Below are 21,838 nucleotides of genomic sequence, written 5' to 3'. Positions count from 1 at the left end.
TTTTTTCTAAGGATATTTTTTGATCAGCCAGATGGCGTGCTAGTTATTATTATTATTATTATTAATATTAATATTATTAATAATATTAATATTATTATTGTTGTTGTTGTTCCTGCTGCTGCTACTGTTGTTGTTGTTGTTGTTGTTCTGTTGTTATTCTTGTTGTTATTATCATTATCACTATTATTATCATTATTATTATTAAGATATATTTTTCTTTTTTTTTCAGCTTTTATCTATGCAACAGGTGCACTTGGTCCTGTGGTTGGTTACGCATTAGGAGCCCTACTTCTGCAATACTATGTTGATCTCTTCTCATACGATGTTTCGCTGATACCTGGAGATCCTCGCTGGATTGGTGCCTGGTGGGGTGGTTTCATAATCTGTGGAGTGATTCTTATTCTCATGTCGCTACCGTTCTTTGCATTTCCAAAAGTGTTGCGGAAAGAAAAGCAAAAGATCTTGGAGAATAAAAGCAAGGAACTTTTGCTCAGTGAAGAAGACCAGAGGGCCAACAGGGAATATGGCAAAACGATAAAAGGTGAGCACGTAAAACATTTACACCCCCCCCCCCCGATTTCTTGTTTGCTAATTTTAGTAAATCTATTGGTACTTGTGCAGTTTATGGGCCATACTGAAATAATAACGTCATTATTTAGAACCCAATTCTTAACATTGGGAGGGGGCGTTGTTAAGGATTGTGTACTTTCACCTAACAATTTAATAAAAAGAATGATACCATAAAAATTAAATTTAACTTGAAAATCCTGTCTAAAAACAGCACAATCAGTAAACTGCAGAATTAGCAATCTATTTATGGTGCTGTGCTACCCTCTTGTAAGAACTTCCTTTAGCTGAAAAGATATCCAACCAACCTGCTTTCTTAATATGATTATTATGCAACAAATTCAAACAACATGTTATTAAAAGAATGAAGGTTTATTCAACCATGTGATTGTCCAGTGGCTGAAAGTTCAAAATTGAGTAATCAAGATATTAAAAAGAAAAATAGATTATAATTTAGTTATTAACAAGCAGGAAGATTCGACATTGCGTGGAATTGAATGAAGATTCATGAAGGTTCCACATTTCCAATTCTTTTATTGCCATCGAAATCGCCCATTTTTCAATCAAATCGATTTGTAGAAGTCACAGAGAACTATTCTCTCTGGTAAATCAATGCCCCTTCTGAGTTCTCCGGCCACAGGCTGACCAATCAGCTAACAGGGCGCATTGATTCATCTGCTCCCTAAAAGTCTGGAGGGAACGTCAGAGTCAGGTCCGGACCACCAACCTAGCAACATCTATCCTCTTTCGTCTCCTGCCCACTGGACACCCAGCTATAGCATTGACGGTCTATTTGAGACAACTGCTATCCAGCCGGGAACGACACGGTACTGACCGACCTTAAAAAAACTTTTTCATTCTTCCCTTTTTAGCAGCCTGACCTGCCAGTTCCTGCTACAAATAAAATGCTCTTCATTGCTATTGTTTAAAAGGAAGTTTGTGTTTCTTTTGAGTCTTGTTCTTTGCTATAATTCATTAGAAAGGTAAAAACAATTACCTCTCCATAGATTGATTGACTGTTCTGGTCAAGGACCCACTGCGGTGCACCAGGAAGGAGCTTCACATGCTTCCTCACAGTGACTTAGTTCAATACATTGTAGTCTGCATTGCACTGTAGAGAACCTACTGTTAATTCTATAAAATTGTTTTTATATAATGGCTTTAATTAAGGTTTAAAATGTTAAAGTCAAATGTCATAGTTCAGTTGTGCTCTAAACAGAAACATTTCGTCTGCACACCTGTCTTATCAAAGAATCTATTTTATATGCAGGCCCCTCTGGTTGTGCAGTAATAAAATTTATCAAATACACTTGTGATATTAGACTGTATAAGAGTGTTCACTTTAGTCAAAACTGGATCTTTCGTTTTTGAATTGGATTATTTTGATTATCGATACTTATCAATGACATTCCGATACAAAACCTATCTACGAACACTCCTAGGCACATAAAGAATATTTGTGTGAAATTTCAAAAGAATCGACCCTGCCATTTCGGAATCTATAGGGAACGAACTCTCTTACATACACACACACATAGACAAAGTGCCTTTTAATGATACATTACTTGGAAGTACTTCGTTCAAACTCCCCAGGTAAACATTCACAGAAAACATGAGTTAGAACAGATACATCGAGAGCATTGTCGTAGTTGCTGTGAGAAATGTAGGCTCTCTCTACCATGCCGGAAAGTTACTTATGCCTGAAAGTATTCTGTACCTCTAAAAGACCACCATTCGCCCATGTATGGAGCATTGTTGTCACAGTTGGGTTGATGCGTCTGCTACTAAACTCTTGCTCCTCGACAGGGTTCAAAAGAGAGTTGCCAACCTGATAGGTCCTGAACTGTCATCTAGGCATCAACCTCTGCCCCATCGACGCAATGTAGACTTTGGAATTTCCTTCTGGGTTCCTGCTTCCCCGACTGTACTTACATGCATAAGTTCAAATGTAATGCAAACAGACATCTTGCTGCTCAACTCCCTACATAGTATCCCTGCAATTTATGTCCTAGATAGTAGCCCCCTACATAAAAGTGGCACTACACCTTGTTTGGGGTGAAAATGCAATAAAAAATAAAAATAACATCATCAATCTACACAAGCACAATGAAAAATATATAAATGTTTATATATTTATGCACACACTGTTTGTTATTTCTTTTAACAATTTAAATGTTCAATTTGGCTTTTTTGTTTGTGAAAATTTGGCTACAATTATCAATTTGGCTTGTTTTGGCCTATTTTTTGAAAGATTTGGCTTCAAATAGTTTTGATGGTCTTGCAACCCTGAGGATGACACACTATTGTAAAGAAGTGTCAAAAATAAGTTTGTTATTCACGACAAACTTCACTATTAAAAAAAAAATTAAATAATAATAATAATAATAATAATAATAATAATAATAATAATAAAGCGGACAATATGATGCAAATTGCTGAAGAATTGTAATTTTTATAGAAGAAAACATTCGATGAATTGTAAGAAAATAAAGACACGGCTACTTTTTCTTTCACACAAAAGACTACATAGTACCTCTTCAAATTATGTCCTAGATAGTAGCCCTCTACATCAAAGTGGCACTGTGCATTCTTTGGCGTGAAAATGAGATTAAAAAAAAATCAGGAAAGAAACAGAAATAGAGATAAGGGGCCATAAGTGGTGTGAATGGCTACGAACACAAACTATGGAATTGTTTTAGAGGAGGAATAAAGATTACACTATGTAATCATTTTGTTCCTTATTTTTAGTTTAATCAAATGAAATCCATACCGTTGTTAAGCTGTCAGCACTATGCATGCGTGTGTTGAAGTTTTCTTTCAAATACTGAAGATAATTCTGCTAGCTGAAACAAACACAGCCAACATGCTTTCTTAATATATTCATGCAATTAATTTAGACAACACACCATAAAATGTAATGACGATTTATGAGACAATATGATTGTCTAGTGGTTAAAAGTTCAAATGTGAATTAGAAAAAATAATTAAAAATAAGATTTCTTCTTTGCTGTTTCTGGAAAATCCATTTGAGTTATAAAAGAGGCTGCAAGTGAGGTAAATTGATACTAAAGCAGACTATGGAATTCTTAACTATCCTGTAGGGGACTAGAAATAAGAATCTGTTGTATTTACTAACTTTTGCATGATAAGATTGAAGTATATATATATATATATATATATATATATATATATATATATATATTAATAATTATTTTTTTACTATAATAATTAAATACCTACAGACACTAGTGTTTCATCCTTTCGGGATTCTTCAGTGCAGGGTGTCACGATTAACACCAGCCGAACGATTCGAACCCCGTGACACGAGACATCTCTGGCTCGATTAGCGGAGAACGTATCCATTCGGCTACGATTAACCATGTGAAATAGCGTTGAATTTTAAACATTTTAATTTAAATGTTCATTACGTCAATCATCTAATCGTTATACGATGATCTATGCATAAGAGTTAAATTGACCGACTTTTAATTCAACTGAAAGTGCTCAACGATAAGAAATGAATTTCTTAAAGGGGCTGTCATAATTATTTTTTTACTATAATAACTAAATACCTACAGACACTAGTATTTCATCCTTTCGGGATTCTTCAGTGCAGGGTGTCACGATTAACACCAGCCGAACGATTCGAAGTGCTTGAAGATTTATAGGAATCAGAATTTGGAATCGAAAAAATCATAACTTTTTTGGGTATCAGAATTGGAATCATAAAAATTTGTACCATTTTTTGATGCCAAGAACGATTCTTTTTATTGTTTTTATTTGTTTGCTTTTGTTTGAAACTTAATTTTCCATAATTCATATTAATGACAAATATTTATTGATTCTTAAATATTACCAGTAGAACTGGACTTTATAGATCACCTCACAAGTGTACTTTTATTTTTGTGAAAATGTATGCACATATTACGTAAAATTTTACAATAATCAGCCGTCTCTTACAAAAAAACAAAACAAAAACAAAACAAAAACAAAAAACTTTATATTTAAAATTAAAAAAAATATATATCGGAATCAATAAGTGTATTGGATTCAGAAACTTAGAATAGAATTGGTGATTGTATAAGAATTGGGAAAAATATTAGAATTGTTCCATCACTAATATATATAAATATATATATATATATATATATATATATATATATATATATATATATATATATATATATATATATATCATTTACTTGCTGCCTATATAGTTTAGCAGATATTAACTGTTTATAAGTCTCATATCGTGCCTTTCAATCATAGGCGTATTCCTTTCCTTCCTGAGATTCTCATGAATGACTTTGCTTTTGAGAAATCGACTATGAAATTCTAGTTTTTTTCCTTATCAAATTTTTCTTGGGTTCATACATTAAATTCATTGCTTTTTACGTTTTATTAAATCAATTTCGCTATAGATTTAAACACTTCCTATATTTATTAAATCAATTTCTCTATAACTTTAAACACTTTCTATTTTTTATTAAATCAATTTCTCTATAGCTTTAGCACTTTCTATATTTATTAAATCAATTTCTCTATAACTTTAAACACTTTCTATTTTTTATTAAATCAATTTCCCTATAGCTTTAGCACTTTCTATATTCATTAAATCAATTTCTCTATAGCTTTAAACACTTTCTATATTTATTAAATCAATTTCTCTATAGCTTTAAACACTTTCTATATTTATTAAATCAATTTATCTATAGCTTTAAACACTTTCTATTTTTTATCAAATCAATTTCTCTATAGCTTTAAACACTTTCTATATTTATTAAATTAATTTCTCTATAGCTTTAAACACTTTCTACTGTTTATTTAACCAATTTCGCTATAGCTTTAAACATTGTCTACTTTTTATTAAATCAATTTCGCTATAGCTTTAAACACATTCTACTTTTTATTAAACCAAGATTTCTATAGCTTTAAACACTTTCTATTGTTTATTAAATCAATTTGTTTATAGCTTTAAACACTTTCTATTTTTTATTAAATCACTTTCTCTATAGCTTTAAACACATTCTACTATTTATTAAATCAATTTCGCTATAGCTTTAAACATATTCTACTTTTTATTAAACCAAGATCTCTATAGCTTTAAACACTTTCTATTGTTTATTAAATCAATTTGTTTATAGCTTTAAACACTTTCTATTTTTTTAATAAATCAATTTATTTATAGCTTTAAACACATTCTATTTTTATTAAATCTATTTCTCTATAGCTTTAAAAACTTTCTATTTTTTATTAAATCAACTTCTCTATAGATTAAAACACTTTCTATTTTTCATTAAATCAATTTCTCTATAGCTGTAAACAGTTTCTATTTTTTAATTAATCAATTTCGCTATAGATTTGAACAATTTCTAATTTTTATTAAATCAATTTCTCTATAGCTGTAAACACTTTCTACGTTTTATTAAATCAATTGGTCAATAGCTTATTTCCTACAACTTAGGCAATCCTTGATTTTTACAAATCTACAATCAGAGCATGTATAGAGTACACTTGTCATATCTGGGCTGGTGAATCTTCGTCCTGTTTGAGGGTTCTTGATAAAGTGCACAAGCGTATTACCGATTTTTCTTCTTCTCTGCATTCACTTTCTCTCACACATATGGCATTGCTTTTCTATAAATACAAAATGTGACAATTGTTCTTCAAAATTATCTGGTCTATTCCCTACTTCCTTTGTTCTAGCTCGTCTGACTCGTTTGTCTCGTGGTCACCATCAGTTCACTGTTTTGACATATCATCGTAATACAGATTCTTTTTGCGGTAGTTTCTCTCCAAGAACTGCAGGCTTGTTAAATTCTCTTCCTGCTGACTGTTTCCAGGTTTATCGCTTGCTGCCTGTGGCGCCCCGACCGGGGAATGCCGACAGGGATTCCCATGCAATATTTTGCAAGGCAAGAGTGCCCTTCTTTTCGGGGGGGGGGAGGCTTGTTTGACGTTCCCACTTTTCCTGACTTTGCATCACATCATGCTGAGAGTGAGTGGCATCATGTAAATCTGTACTTCTCTGCAAAAACTAACAAAACCAGTGCAGAAATTTTCAGAATGCCGTTTTGTTTGGGAACTCTTCTGCCATATATGGTTCAAAATTAAGATCAGAATTCTTCCTTTTCAAAACTAAGGTCAATAAGCATCTGCTGTCTTTGCGATAATCATCTTTTGTTCTTGTTAGCTCCTTATATTAAGTTGCTTCACACCATGTCTGGAGCAAATTCTATAAAAATAATAAATGCCAGGCATCGGATATCAATGAGCTGTCATTGAAGTGAAATGGGAGACTATAAAGAATCAAGAGCTTTTTAGCTCAGCAAAGTTTACATGTTCCTGCAGTTTATAGTGCGTGAGAGCAACAGTGATGTCGACAAAGTAAAGTGTAGCCAACATGATGCTACAAGCTCTTAGATGAAAAGAATATAAAAACAGCACAGCTTTTAATGGTTCAGATTAAGGATAGATATCCTCCGTCTTGCAGCAAATGCATTATCTTTGTATTTTATGAAAGAAGAAGCTTGCATCTGCATTAACAGACTTCCAGGACAAGTTTCGATATCATTTTAATTTGTTGCAGACATTGTTAATCTATAGGAGATATCAGCAATCGTTAAGATTCCATTTACCATTTTTTTTCCAGAGTTTGCTTCGTCCAGATAGGGTGGAGTTGGAGGGAATCAGTCGCACTTTTAATAATGCCTGGATTTGGACTCCTTTTACATAGTTGGTCTGGGCAATGTCAAGTTAACTGAACGATTATAATTATGATCCTTATTGATATTTGTAAAAATAGAAACAGAAAGAATACTATCCAGGCGAAAGGTATTCATAGATAAAATTATTTATGTTGAGATAGTTCCCAAAAATGTTAACTTGGTGAAAAGAATGTTAACTAACATAAACAAAAATATGTGATGAAGGTGGACCATCGAATTTGTGGAGTTAATGACGTAATGAGATAGATTGGTAATACACGTAATCAGAGTCAAGACTTGGAAGTCAGAGTTAGCAGATACAGTTGGTAGTCAGAAAGAGAGAGAGAGAGAGAGAGAGAGAGAGAGAGAGAGAGAGAGAGAGAGAGAGAGAGAGAGAGAGAGAATGGCCCCTGAACCATAATGACTCTGAGCAGGGGAAACTATCAGAAAATGTCAATACTAGGACTAGCATAGCAGCTTTCCAATGGGGAAACATCCGGAATAAAGTTGCTGAAAAGATAACCCGAGATTTGTTGATCCATTGAGATGAATCTTCTTTGTAGCTTCCCGTCAAACAAGACCAAAGATGGACCAGGTATGTTTACCCGTTGGCTGATGTTAACCCCCCCTCCTCCCAACGAGAACTGTTATCTGTTTTTTTTTGTTATGTTATATGTTCTGCTCATACTCTCATAAGTATACGATCAAATATATTGACATGTAAATATAAATACATTAGACGATGACATATACACATAAATATATACAACTCCATTATATTACACTCAAAGTAGGATTTTTTTTTAATCTTCTAAGAAGCAACAGATAATCTAAATATTGGAAAACCTTAAAATAAGGAGTCAGAATTTGAGTTAGAGTCGGATCAGACATTTTTAAATCTCAGTGTCTATTTTAGATTTCTAGAAAGGAGTTTGAGTGAACATTTTTAGAATGCTAGGAGTTGGAGTCGGTCCTTATATCTTCCAACTGTGCAACAGCAGAACAGATGAAGCACACGATTTTATATAACGATGATAAAATGAGTGTAACATTGCGGCTTTCTATCTTCTTTAGGAGTACCACAGATGAAACACTGTAATGTGCTTCAAATGCTTATGTGCGATGTTGCATCTTATGTTTATGGCACATAAAGCAATTGTCTTTTTCGATGGGGTTTCACCTGTAAGTCGTCAGGATGCCACGTTACATACAACTAAACATCGGTACTTACTTGTCATCTGTTAAGAATGGTAGTAGAACAAAAGAAAGATTCAAACAAAAAGGAATTTATACCATTTATTTTTTTATTAATTTGTTGCTTTACATACAGTGGGATCCCTATCATAGCCCAACTAAGAGAATGAAAACAAGATACCTTTGCTACTCAGTATCATTTTTTTTCTTCTTTTTTTTTTCTAATGTTCTCATTAGTTGACTATATTTATCAAAAACTGTTTTTGTTTTACACATTATTTTCTGAGCTGAGGAAAGTAGAAAGAGGATTTTGCGTTTACTTTTGCCAGCCTCGTAACTTTCGCTTCCCTTATTTTGTTCTTTAGTCCTCATATTCCATTGGCGATATTTCTGACAAAGAGGGGGGGATTGCTGTTTTCTGGGTCGGAATCTTCTATTTAAGACTTATCGTTGGTTTATTTTTGACATTGACTTTGAAGTGGTATTTAATTGTTTTTAGCTTCTTACGTCAAGTGGCTTCATGCCTTGTCTGGAGCGAGTCCCACACACACAAAAAAACCCCCAAACATAATGATAATAAAGTCAAATGCTTACTTTACACATTTATTTATCGATTTTCATAAATCCCAATCTATCAAAGCAATCCAAATCTGACTCAGATTTGTATTCCGATCTCTAAACTATAAGGTTAGTCCCAAAAGTAAAGCCTCCTATTTTTGTTTTAATTCAGAAAGTTGAAGAGCTACGAATATGGAAGTGGTACCATTTAAACAAGCGACCTTTTGTGTATCAGAATTTATTTCTCTACATTCCTAATGCACTTTTCCAACAATGAACGATGGTTGTGCATGAGCGTCCGGAGCACACTTTGTCATAGGAGGACCGTTCCAAAATGAAAGCCTCCTATCTTTTTTTAACACAAAAAGTTCAAGAGCCATAAAGATGGGAGTGGTATTATTAAAACGAGCGATTTTTTGCGTTTCAGAATTTATTTTTCTACATAGCTACCAGCATTCTCAATGCACTTTTGCTAGGAATTCAACTCTGCTTCTGACGCACGTCTACCACAGGGATTGGTATTTAGTCTCATACCGCCAATATCTGCAACAAATTATAGATGCATAAGTTCAGTCATCATAATAATGTAATTTGCAATCCCCTTTGATCCATTTGTGTGGAATAAAAAATTGGTGGGATACTTTTGGAATGTCCTTCGTGTATTTGTATAACCCACTTTTGTAACAAAGACAATGAAAATTTTTGAATGTAGACACAAAAAATTTATAATTTACATTCTTTCATACCTTGTAATTTTGTAAAATGTTTGGCACTTGCAGTATAGGGCAGAGGTAAAAATTACATTTACGTAGGTAAAAATCTCAGTTTCAAATAAAGTAAGCGGAAAAGTCTAATATATGATCGTTTCTGATGAGCGGCTAGATAAACTAAAGATATGAATATATTTAAACTAAAGATGTGTATATATTTAAAACTGACGTGCCACCTTCTCATTGGCTATACCTCCTTCTCCTCCTTCTCCTCCTCCTCCTTCCTTCCTTCCTTTTCCATTCCCCTTTTCCCCGTGCATGCTCATACTTTCACTAAACCGATGAAGACTGAAGGATCGGTCGAAAATATGTACCTGTAAAAAAGGTTTTTTAATTTCTTTTTTCATAATATTATTTTGTATTCCTGCACGTCACCAATTGAAAACGAATAAAGAAAAGTTATAAGCTTTTATACTTTTCGTATTCTTTTTTATACATTTCCATTCATATATATACTTTCTAAGGAATACACGTGGATACAACATATATATATATATATATACAATATATATATATATATATATATATATATATATATATATATATATATATATATATATATACAAGAGCAAATAGTTAATAAAACATGTTAAAAACACTTTAAAAAAGAGTTAAAAACATATTTAATTTGTAAAGGAAACATTAAATTCGTGGATAGCCCTTAATCTGCAGAGTTTTGAAGAAATACTTTCCTTCTCATCAGAATGTAGGATTTAGCAAAATGCGGGATCGGATTTTGCTTGCAAAAGTATTTGATGAAACTACAAGTAAGTTCAAGATCTTACTTAATAACAAAAAGTGAAGCAGAAAGAATAGGGTGAATAAAAAAGTGATTTCACTTGAATGGATTGTCTGGTTAAAGGTAAAGTATCCAATGACGATAAAATCCAAAAATGCAAATCCAAGAAAGTTAGTTAAATTTCCATTCGCACAAACTAGTTAGTTTTATTCGAATGTGTAAATATATTTTCTTATATACCAATCCTTATTTAAGAAGCTCAATGTAATTATAGAGCAATATAGTGAATAAATGACAAAAAACTATATTCCAAAGATCATGACGTTGAACATCTTATAATTTATTCCCTTAATTCAGTTGATATTTACAATTCTTTACAGTATCTGTTTCGTAGCACAAAATCAATCACTTAATTATTATATCAATCAGTGAATCTATTTTGCTCTTAACTCCCCAGAATAAATACCAACAATCAATCCATCAAAAGGAAATAAAGTGCGTTTTGACATGATTAGAATCAGAAAATTGGAAGAGAAGAGTAAATACCTTATGTTTCCATTACGCCATTTTGAATTTTAGAAAATCTAGAAATTTATATATATATATATATATATATATATTCTTTATTTGTTTTTACATAAGCAATAATATATTGCTACACAGTCATAAACATGTTTCGATCAGCTAGTTACTGATAAGTAATGACCTCTTCAGGTGGTACAGCTTAAACTAAAGCACGTATAAGATGTAACGCCTTAAGAGGTTTCTAGTTACTTGTAACTAGCTGACCAAAACATGCTCATTACTGTGTAGCAACATATTACTGCTTATGTGAAAACAAATAAAGATTATACCCTGTTCTACATTGGTATTGAGCACTCTTGTATTAACCTCACTAAATTTTATTGATTACTTAACCTCTGGAAAACAATAACATCAGATTATACATATATATATATATATATATATATATATATATATATATATATATATATATATAAGGAAAGGATGAAACACAAGTGTCTGTAGGTATTTAATAATTATTATAGTAAATAATTATGTCATCCTCTTTAAAAAAACTTCTTTCTTATCGTTGAGCATTTTCAGTTGAATTAAAGTCGGTCAGTTTAGCTCATATGCGCAGATCATCATATAATGATTAGATCACTCTGACAGACGTTAAAAACATTTATAAATAAATGTTTAAATTTCAACGTTATTTCTCATGGTTAACGGTAGCTAAATATATTAAGTCCTTACAGAGATGGCTTCTGTTGCCGGGTTCGAATCTATTGACCAGTGTTAATCGTGACACTGTACACTGATGATTCCCGAAAGGATGAAACACTAGTGTCTGTAGGTATTTAATAATTATAATAGTAAATACATATATATATATATATGTATATATATATATATATATATATGGCACAATCACATTGACACACCAGTTCTCACCAGATCACCTAAGTTAAGAAACGTTGAGCCCGGCCAGTACCAGATGGGTGACAATTTGGGCAGTCTAGGTGCGGTATATACCGTGCCAAGTCGTAGAAATTTCCAGGTTAGTGTCTGGAGGCGTATTAATTCACTGGGAAAGATGCACCCTCAGTCTTTGTTAAGACATGTATCTAGGAGAAGGAAACTCTGATGTACAAACCTGCGGTTTACTGTGTATGTTAGCAAAAAGTGTAGATGGTTCTACACAAAGCCTTCACCATTATATAAAAATCATCTGTGTGGATTTTCGAGCAACTTAATTGTTGTGGCGGAAGCTCATACGTCGAAATCGATGGAAAAGTCCTTCACATGTGTATATATATATATATATATATATATATATATGTATATATATATATATATATATATATATATATATATATATATATATATATATATATATATATATATATATATATGAGAGATACAGAGAAGATCAATTGAATTAAAATTATTTAAAATGATTCATGGAATACAGGAAAAAGAAAAAAAAAACTATACACATTATTTTATTGACGATGGCGACAGCAGTCACCAAAAAATTCCCAAGAAGTCAATATGGGAAAAGAAAATCTATTTTTAATGATATATTAACAATAATTCCGAAAATACTAGACGTAGACATAAAAGACAGTGATGTGTAATTAATTTGTTTTCTTTATTATTTATATAGGCACACTCACCTCAAATAATGTATATAATGCATATGTAATATATATAATGTATATATGATGTATGTAATATATATATATATATATATATATATATATATATATATATATATATATATATATATATATACACACACACACACACATATATATATAAAGAGAGAACATTTATGATGAAGCCGTTCACCAAAATTCATGCTTAAAACATGTTCTTATTCCGTATATGTACCTAAAAGATCAATTTATCTGTGAAAGAAAACAAATTCAAGCAATTATACTTACAGAAAGAATATAAAGATCTTACGTGCATGTAGAGCAAGGTTGGATGTCTGATCGACAACATCCATTAAAATTCTCTTTGGGTTTGAACAAAGACAATGGCCTCTTTCGATTTGTTGCCAAAATTGCATTTCCTCTGCTTCTCCTTCCTCTTTTCTCGTTCAGTTGAAAATAACCTGGCTCTACTGGGACATATTACAAATGATTGATAGATCGATTTTCAAAGTATTTGCATGGTGCACCGTCTTCTTTATTGTGATGTTGGTATTTTCTTGAATTTACCTGATGCTGAGGCCTCGAATCAGAAGCCTTGGGGAGTGTGGTTGGTTGGGTAGGTGGGTGTTGGGTTGATTGGTTAGTTGGTTGATTGATTGGTTGGTTGGTTGATTGGTTTTTAACGGTATATCGATCCTATTACACCATTTAATGCCATGAAAAATTCTTACATGTAGATCATTCGCAATAATATTGGATTACAGAATTTGAGGAACTTAGTTGACACTTTAGTAGCATTTCTCCCTTATACATGTTCTAACACAAACATTTACAAATGCAACAAAAAAAAAAAACAACAACAACAACACAGAAACGATAAGTAGGAAAAATAAATTCCTCGGGAACCAGTAGGGTTTGCTTTGAGATTGTGTCCATAGAAATGTGTAGAATTAAGTCACAAAAGGATGTGTGTATGTGTGTATGTGTGTATAGAAGTTGACAGAAATATCTTATATCATATTCTGGTGAGAGTATTCATCAGCAAAGAAACCAAGAAGGAAGAATATATCACAGATTGTTGTGGCGTCTATTGTCACAAAAAGGGAGATAATTCAAGTTTGAAACGCTCTTTAGTGAATGTATACATAAATATGTAAAAACGGGAAATACTACAAGTTACCACTTATTTACCATCAATCTAAGGTTCATTCTAATCCGGAATAATAAGATATGCTAGGGTTCCATACATGTAATATTTGTAAATATATATTTTTTAAAATGGAATGATCTCTGGATAATATATTCGCTTTGGGTTGTTTTGTAGAAATTTAAAAATTGTAAGAAAACTTAGTTTAAAATCTACAGATTGTGATTTAGTCAAAGAAGAAACAATAACGTATGCAGAAAAACAAACATTTATTGCTTGCAAAACTGACAGAGTTCGCTTCCATGAAAATGAGTACAATCTAGTGTGAAAATGCTGTGTATGCATGTCTTGAAATTAAGGGAAATGTCTTATACAGCGTGAAATGCGTGGGCAAAGTGTACATGTGCTGGTGAGAAACCAGAAGGAAGCACATGAAATTTTATATTATAGTTTGTAGCACCATCATCGTGAAAGGGGAGATAATTGAAACGTCCTTGTCTATGGGCGAAATAGAATATTTTAAAATATTCTATCTCACTCATAGAAGTAGAAGACCAAGTTTTACAATTTTAAAATTGCAGTAAAATAACATGAATAAAAAATATTACCCAATTCTTGCTAAACCCTCATCATTAATAGCTTTAAAATTAGTTCTTTGAGGGTGAGTGCCTGTCAGAGTGATCTAATCATTATATGATGATCTGCATATATATATATATATATATATATATATATATATATATATATATATATATATATCCCCAAAACCTCTAGCCTCGATGGAGGGGAGACTAAATCTATTCAATGGTTAAAATTTTATGACAATTAGTAAACAAGAATCTATATTTTTAAACCAATAAAATATGCCCAAATTCACCAACTGTGAGAATCAGGCTTAAGTAGAGTGCTATCTAATTCTTGCTGTTGTTGGTCATTTGGACGTGAAATCATAAAAATTGATCAGTCATCTCAAAAGATTTATAATAATTACATACTGAATTTTATATATATATATATATATATATATATATATATATATATATATATATATATATATATATATATATATATATGAGAATAATGGAAATAGTATTCCCACAAAATAGAGAAATAAAAAGGAATAAACTAAGTTATGTGTTTTTCAACGTTTTGTCTTTATTTCCAAAGGAAGTCTCGAAATAAAGACGAAACGTTGATGAACATATAACTTGGTTTGTTGCTTTTTATTTCTCTCTCTCTCTCTCACACACACTCTCTCTCTCTCTCACTCTCTCTCTCTCTCTCTCTCTCTCTCTCTGTATATATATATATATATATATATATATATATATATACAGTCCTGGTCAAAATCATAAGACCACTTAAGAAAGTAAGCGTTTACGCATAATATCAAATTTTTAATCAAACAAATGGTTGAAACCATTGCCAAAAGGGAAAATATGATGGAAAAAAAAAATGGAATCTGCTTCATTCGAAACCTTAACCCTGATCTAATAATTATTTAAAAAAAAACAGACATTTTCACCTGGTCAAAATGATAAGACCACTTTAATAAAATCGGCTAGTTTTGAAAAAATGAATACGAAAAGCTTTCTATGTTACTAAAAGCAACTTGTTAGTGGATAAAAAAACATCTTACTAAATTATAAATGGCAAAAGGGAAACCATTATCAGAGTTTGAGAGAGGAAGGATCTTTGAGCTTAATAGGGGTGGACTCTCCCATAGATCCATTGCAAACAAAGTGAATCATAGCAAAACGATCATCACAAATTTTTTAAGAAATCCAGATCAATATGGGCACAAAAGAGTCCAGGTCGACCAAAAATAATAATCCTATCACTGGATCGCCATATCAGAAGTTTAAAAAAAAAACTCCAGTATGAGGTCAAGTCGATTGAAAAGCCAAACAACAGCAGAATCTAGTCCTGAAACCATCAGAAGGCATCTGAAAATGAAGGGTTTCAATCATTTAAAGCGACTGCAGAAACCATGTCTTCTTGAACAGCACAAAGCTAACCGACTTAAATATGCCACCAAATATCAGACTTGGGATGAAGAGAAGTGGAAAAATGTAATTTCTCCAATGAGAAAAAGTTTAATCTAGATGGTCCAGATGGATTTCAACACTATTGGCATGATAAAAATTTGCCCAAAGAGACTTTTTCAACTCGGCATAGTGGAGGAGGGTCTTTAATGATCTGGGGTGCTTTCTCGGCAGCTGGGACCCTAAAGTTGCAAGTAGTGAAAGACCGGCAAACATCATTGAAGTACATTTCAATGCTTGAAAATGCTTCTTTCAGCACTGAAGGTCCACGTCTGTGTGGAAGAAATTGGATTTTCCAGCAAGACAACGCTGCGATACACACTTCTCGACAAGCACAGGAATACTTTTCTTCAAATAATATAGAATTGTTAGGTCATCCAGCATGTTCTCCGGACTTCAATCCCATTGAAAATCTTTGGCGATGGATGGCAAAAGAAGTGTTCAAGGATGGAACTCAGTATGATTCGATAAAGGAACTTCTGATTCAGTTTTCAGAACATGGGATAAAATTCCTTCGCAACTGATAAAAAACTTAGTTGCAAGCATGCTGAAGAGAATTTTTGAAGTAATTCGTAATAATGGAGGTTATACTAAATACTGAGACCCTTTTTAGTAATTTACAATCGCCTTTTGTTAGATAAATTATCAGTGGTGTTATCATTTTGACCAGGTGAAAATGTTTGTTCTTTAAAAATAATCATTAGATCAGGGTTAAGGTTTCAAATGAAGCAGATTTCATTTTTCCATCATATTTTCCCGTTTGCCAATGGTTTCAACCATTTGTTTTATTAAAAATTCGATAATATGCATAAACGCTTACTTTCTTAAGTGGTCTTATGATTTTGACCAGGACTATATATATATATGTATATATATATATATATATATATATATATATATATATATATATATATATATATATATATATATATATTAATTAAAAATAAAAATACGGAATAATAAATAATGTATAAAAATACATACCAATTGTTGATGACCTCTCTCATTTAAATATATATAAATTTTCGTTATTTTTGTGTGGTTTTATTGCCTGAACCTCATACGTAAGTTTTACTCCATTTTTTGACGAACCCAACACGTTGTATACTCTGTCGCAAGGAACACAGGAAAGGAAAAAACTTGACCCACTTTCTTTTTTATTCTAACAAAAGCCTTTATATCAACAATACATTTTTGTAAATATTGGAACAGTTCATTTCTCCTTTTTCGGCCGTGTGACTTTTCATCTCGGCTCTGACGCCACCCACACATCTCGAAGACGTCTCGAATTCTATTTCTCGAACACGTCCTTTTCTGCTCTCACATTTCTCGAACACGTCCTTTTCTGCTCTCACTTTTCTGGAACACGTCCTTTTCTGCTCTCACATTTCTCGAACACGTCCTTTTCTGCTCTCACATTTCTCGAACACGTCCTTTTCTGCTCTCACATTTCTCGAACACGTCCTTTTCTGGTTTATCGAACAAATATATATCTAAATAGCGAACATGGCTCAAATACGTGCTTCTCTAAGCACGTATGTCCTTTTTATCTCTGCTGTGACGTCACATTGCACAGCCGGGTCTTGGTCATTTCCATCTGGCTGCTGCTGCTGCTGCTTCTGCTTACCAAAAATCATCGGCTTTGTTGCACATTTTTTTTTTTTGAATAGATATAACCAAATATAAAAATTAAGTAAAAATTAAGTTTTCAGATGATCTAGGTGGTTGGGGTCTATTACGTCGAATTGAATTTGGTTAGACTATTTCGCTTTTGCTACAACTGGCAAGACTATGACAAAAACTCTAGTATTCTATCACTCAGCACCAATATTACAGCTTTGACGTTGAGTGACAAAGTATTAAGCTTACTGTATATGTCCGTCAATTTGACAAATGTAGAAAATAAATTTTCTTTTCTATGTTAATTGATAGAGGCATAAAGGTTAAATATTAGGCTGCAGAATAAAAGGTGACTTTGCAACTGGGTCTTGTGGTTGGTTTCTATCTGTATAGTCTTAGAACACGTAATAGAGATCCGGGTGGGTGAGGGTTCCTGTGATTTTTCCATAGTCTACCGTAGTTTTTCTATAGTCTACCGTAGTTGTTAACAAAATCGAGACTCATAAATCTATTTGAAGGTTAGCAAGTGCAACCAACACCAGAATAATGGCCAAGGTTACAGCGTTCAAAACGTTGTGCTGATACAACAGCCCAGGAGAGGAGACCCAATCGACTGTGAATAATATAAATTACGATATTTCCACATCGAGAATAGCATCGGACAAGAAACAAAATTGGAGAGCAATTAAGCAATGACAAAAATCTTTACATATTTTTGATCCCCACTCTGTTTTAATTTTCTCTGAAATGAGCAAAAGAGAACATTGGATAAATGGTATTTTTTTTTTTTTTGCGTTTTCCAAAAGAAATAAAAAATGGAGAAAATATCGAGCGTATTGTTTTATAAACACTTTTTATATGTGAAAAATACTTTTTGACTAGTTTTTGCTGTAATAATCTCCTAATAGATTTAAAGCATTATTAAACATTAATTTTGAATATTATGAATCTTATACTTAACTCTCTCTCACTATCTTTCGCTCCCTTTCGCTCTCTCTCTCTCTCTTTATCTATCTATCTATCTATCTATCTATCTATCTATCTATCTATCTATCTATCTAGATGTATATTAATATTTAGACTGAATATTTATAATTCATACCGAATTTAATTATGGTTAGAATTAACGAAAATCAACACAACTTTAAAGCGATAAGAATAGCATGGCACTTCAATCGGGTCTTAACGATATATGCACCCGATCATGGTCTCTATAGTTGAAGGTTTGAACCTTGGTATAATCAGTCTCCTGAAGAGCCAAAGGTACCCCGAAATACGTATCCGTGGATAACTATTTTTCTTTTCTAAATTTTCTAAGTAAAATAAATGAATGAAAACAACGAATATATATATATATATCTATATATATCTATATATATCTATATATATATATATATATATATATATATATATATATACAGTGATGATCATATGTATTGGCACGGTAAAATAAAAGTTAAATTTTGTCTAATAAATTCTAAAAAAGGGATTAAATTAAAGAAAATAACAAAGTATATTATGTATTTTTAACTGGCCTTTCCGATGCAGCAATCGGATTTTAGAAAAAATAATTTAACTTTTATTTTACCGTGCCAATAAATATGATCATCACTGTATATATATATATATATATATATATATATATATATATATATATATATATATATATATATATATATATATATATATGCATTTAGATTTATATTTGTGTGTGTACATATATATATATATATATATATATATATATATATATATGTATATATACATATATATATATGATTGCTACTTCTTGACAGAAGTTTGCTATCTCTTCAGTTAAGTGTTGTGCGACTGTGTGCACGTAGGTGACTTTTCAATCCATCTTTAGTCTTACATGAAAACACACATATGTGACAAAAATTTTCTTTCTTGCAAAGGTGATTGCATGATAAATTGTGAATACTCGAATGTCATGTTAGGCCACTTTTAGATTTGCAGTTAGCATTACCAGATGTAAAAGCCTCCTCATAAGACTGTTGTTCCTGTCTTTGATTTACAAACCATCTTTTGACAAAAGGTATCTGCCACATACAGTGCACTTCAGTTCCAGTTTTAATTTCTCTGATATCACATTTTCGACCTAATTTCTTAAAACATGTTTTAAGACAGCAAGATGTACACACCGCTCTTCAAAAAGTTTACAACTTTCTCTGGTGCTTTTTCTCCACAGTGACCGATTTTTCGCTTGGATTTCCCACTTATACACATCCATCTCAAGTATTTTCGAGTTGTTTTTCAGAGAATCCTTAAACCTTTTTCTTGTTTATGTTTTGATCTTTTACCCCTATCTATCTCGCCATAAAACTGTCAGTGTCAGGCGTTAGAATCCTCCAGTTATTATTAAGTATTCTTCGAATACAACTTTGATGAAACCTTTCCAATAATTTGAGATGCCTTCTATATGCTGTCCAAATCTCTGACCCATATAGGAGCATAGTGATAACACATGCTTCATAAACACTTAGCTTTGTTTTTGATGATTCCCCGATCTGACCACACACGTTTCTCCAGTTTACCAAAAGCAGAACTGGCTTTGGCTATTCTGTGTTTTATCGCAGCATCAAGCATACATTTCTTATTCAGCATACTACCCAGGTATACAAAATTCTTACCATCAACCAAGATGTTTGGTTCAACATATGGCATTCCTATAGGAGGGGAATACATAATATATGCTTCCTTGAGGCTGATGGTTAGTCCAAAAGCTTTACAAACCAAATAACTTGTCTAAAATCATATGTGTGTTTGCTTCTGAATGTGAGACAAGGTCTGTATCATCTGCATATAAAAGTTCAAGAACAAGGTTCTGAAAAGTTTTTGATTTTGCGTTGAGACATCTAAGTTTAAAAGTTTACCTGATGTGTGAAACTGAAGCTTCACCCCAATATCGCAATTGTTAAAAGCATCATAGCGAAATATATGGGAAATAATGTAGGAGCAAGTATATCACCTTGTTTCACACTTTCATATTATGATGTAACTGCTGAAGCAAATCCACAAAACTAGTAGAACAGCCTAGTTTCCTAAAAATCTTCCAAAATGCATTGCGATTGATGGTATCAAAAGCTTTTGTAAGATCAACAAAATCTTGATACAAAGGCATTCGCTGCTCCATACATTTTTCCATTAGCTGTTGTGCAGAGAATATCATGTCCGTTGTGCCGCAGCCAGATCTAAAACCACATTGATTCTCTGGGATGATAGAGGGACAAATCCATTTCAGCAAACGATTTAACAATATCATTGCTAAAACCTTTTCCACTGCTTCAAGCAAGCTGTATAATCACCACACTCAGATTTTGACCTTTTTCCTTTGTAAATTGGGTTCATTATTGCATCAATCCAATCCTAAGGAATAGCGTTACCATGCCAAACAGCCAGAATTAGTGCATGGATTGTGTTCATAACGCTATCACCTCAAAATAGCAATAATTCAACAGGTATTCAACCAAGTACTGGTGCTTTTCCCTTATTAATCTCTGTTAATGTGCTTTTAGTCTCATCAATGCTGGGATCAGTCATCATCTCATCAACGACCTCCTTTTGAGGGAGACTATCAATAACTATATCATTTACTTCAGACAGATTATCAAAAAGATCTCGAAAATGTTCTGTCCATCGTTCCATGATCCCCTCAACATTGTTGAAAAGGGCAGAACCATCTTTGGATTTCACAGGTACCAATGTTGGAGGCTGTGATCCAAAAGCTTGTCTGATTTTGTAATACATATCTTTTGAATTTTTGCAGTCATAATCTGCTTGGATGTTTGCTGACAATCCGGCCCACCACTTGTTTTTCATTTGATGGGTCTCATGCTGTGCTTTTAATTTTGTTTCTTTATTCACTTTTCTGCAGTTATTTTAGCTGATCCATTAGAACACAAACATATCTTGTGAACCTTTTTTATTCTCTTCCAAAAGATTGGTGATTGTAAAATCATTTTCATCAATCCCCGTGTTTAGTTTTCTTAAAGCCAAGAATTTCAGCTCCTTTGCCATATATTTGTGACTTGAATCGTTCCTAAGTTCTGTCAAATGAAATATTAATCAATGAGGTCCTAAGACTTTCACACGCTTCCTTATTTTGTAACTTGGAGACATTGATGCATTTAGGCATTGCCTATGATCTTTTTCTAATACACAACTTTAGTTTAGCACGAACAAGTTTGTGATCAGAGTTAGTCTGCACCCTGCATAACTCTTACAGTACACATATCCTGAAAATCATGCTTGCGCATGATGACATAATCAAGAATATGACCATGTTTCGATCTAGGGTGTATCCAA

General features: G+C 32.4%; 1 protein-coding gene across 2 annotated transcripts in view; it reads left to right on the top strand.

Moving 5' to 3' along the window:
• LOC145279776 (solute carrier organic anion transporter family member 5A1-like) overlaps nt 1–21,838 on the top strand; it is a 382,142-nt gene that overhangs the window by 265,164 nt on the left and 95,140 nt on the right. For both annotated transcript variants that reach the window (XM_080131097.1, XM_080131096.1), the window contains exon 3: nt 230–541. In XM_080131097.1, coding sequence (XP_079987223.1) covers nt 230–541 — 312 coding nt within the window. The remainder of the gene's footprint in view (nt 1–229; nt 542–21,838) is intronic.

The sequence above is a fragment of the Euprymna scolopes genome, chromosome 7 (assembly GCF_053919585.1).
Source record: "Euprymna scolopes isolate OS-2025 chromosome 7, ASM5391958v1, whole genome shotgun sequence".
NCBI lineage: Eukaryota > Metazoa > Mollusca > Cephalopoda > Sepiida > Sepiolidae > Euprymna > Euprymna scolopes.
Note: the sequence above shows the minus strand (reverse complement) of the source record. Positions and strands in the feature narration are given on the sequence as shown.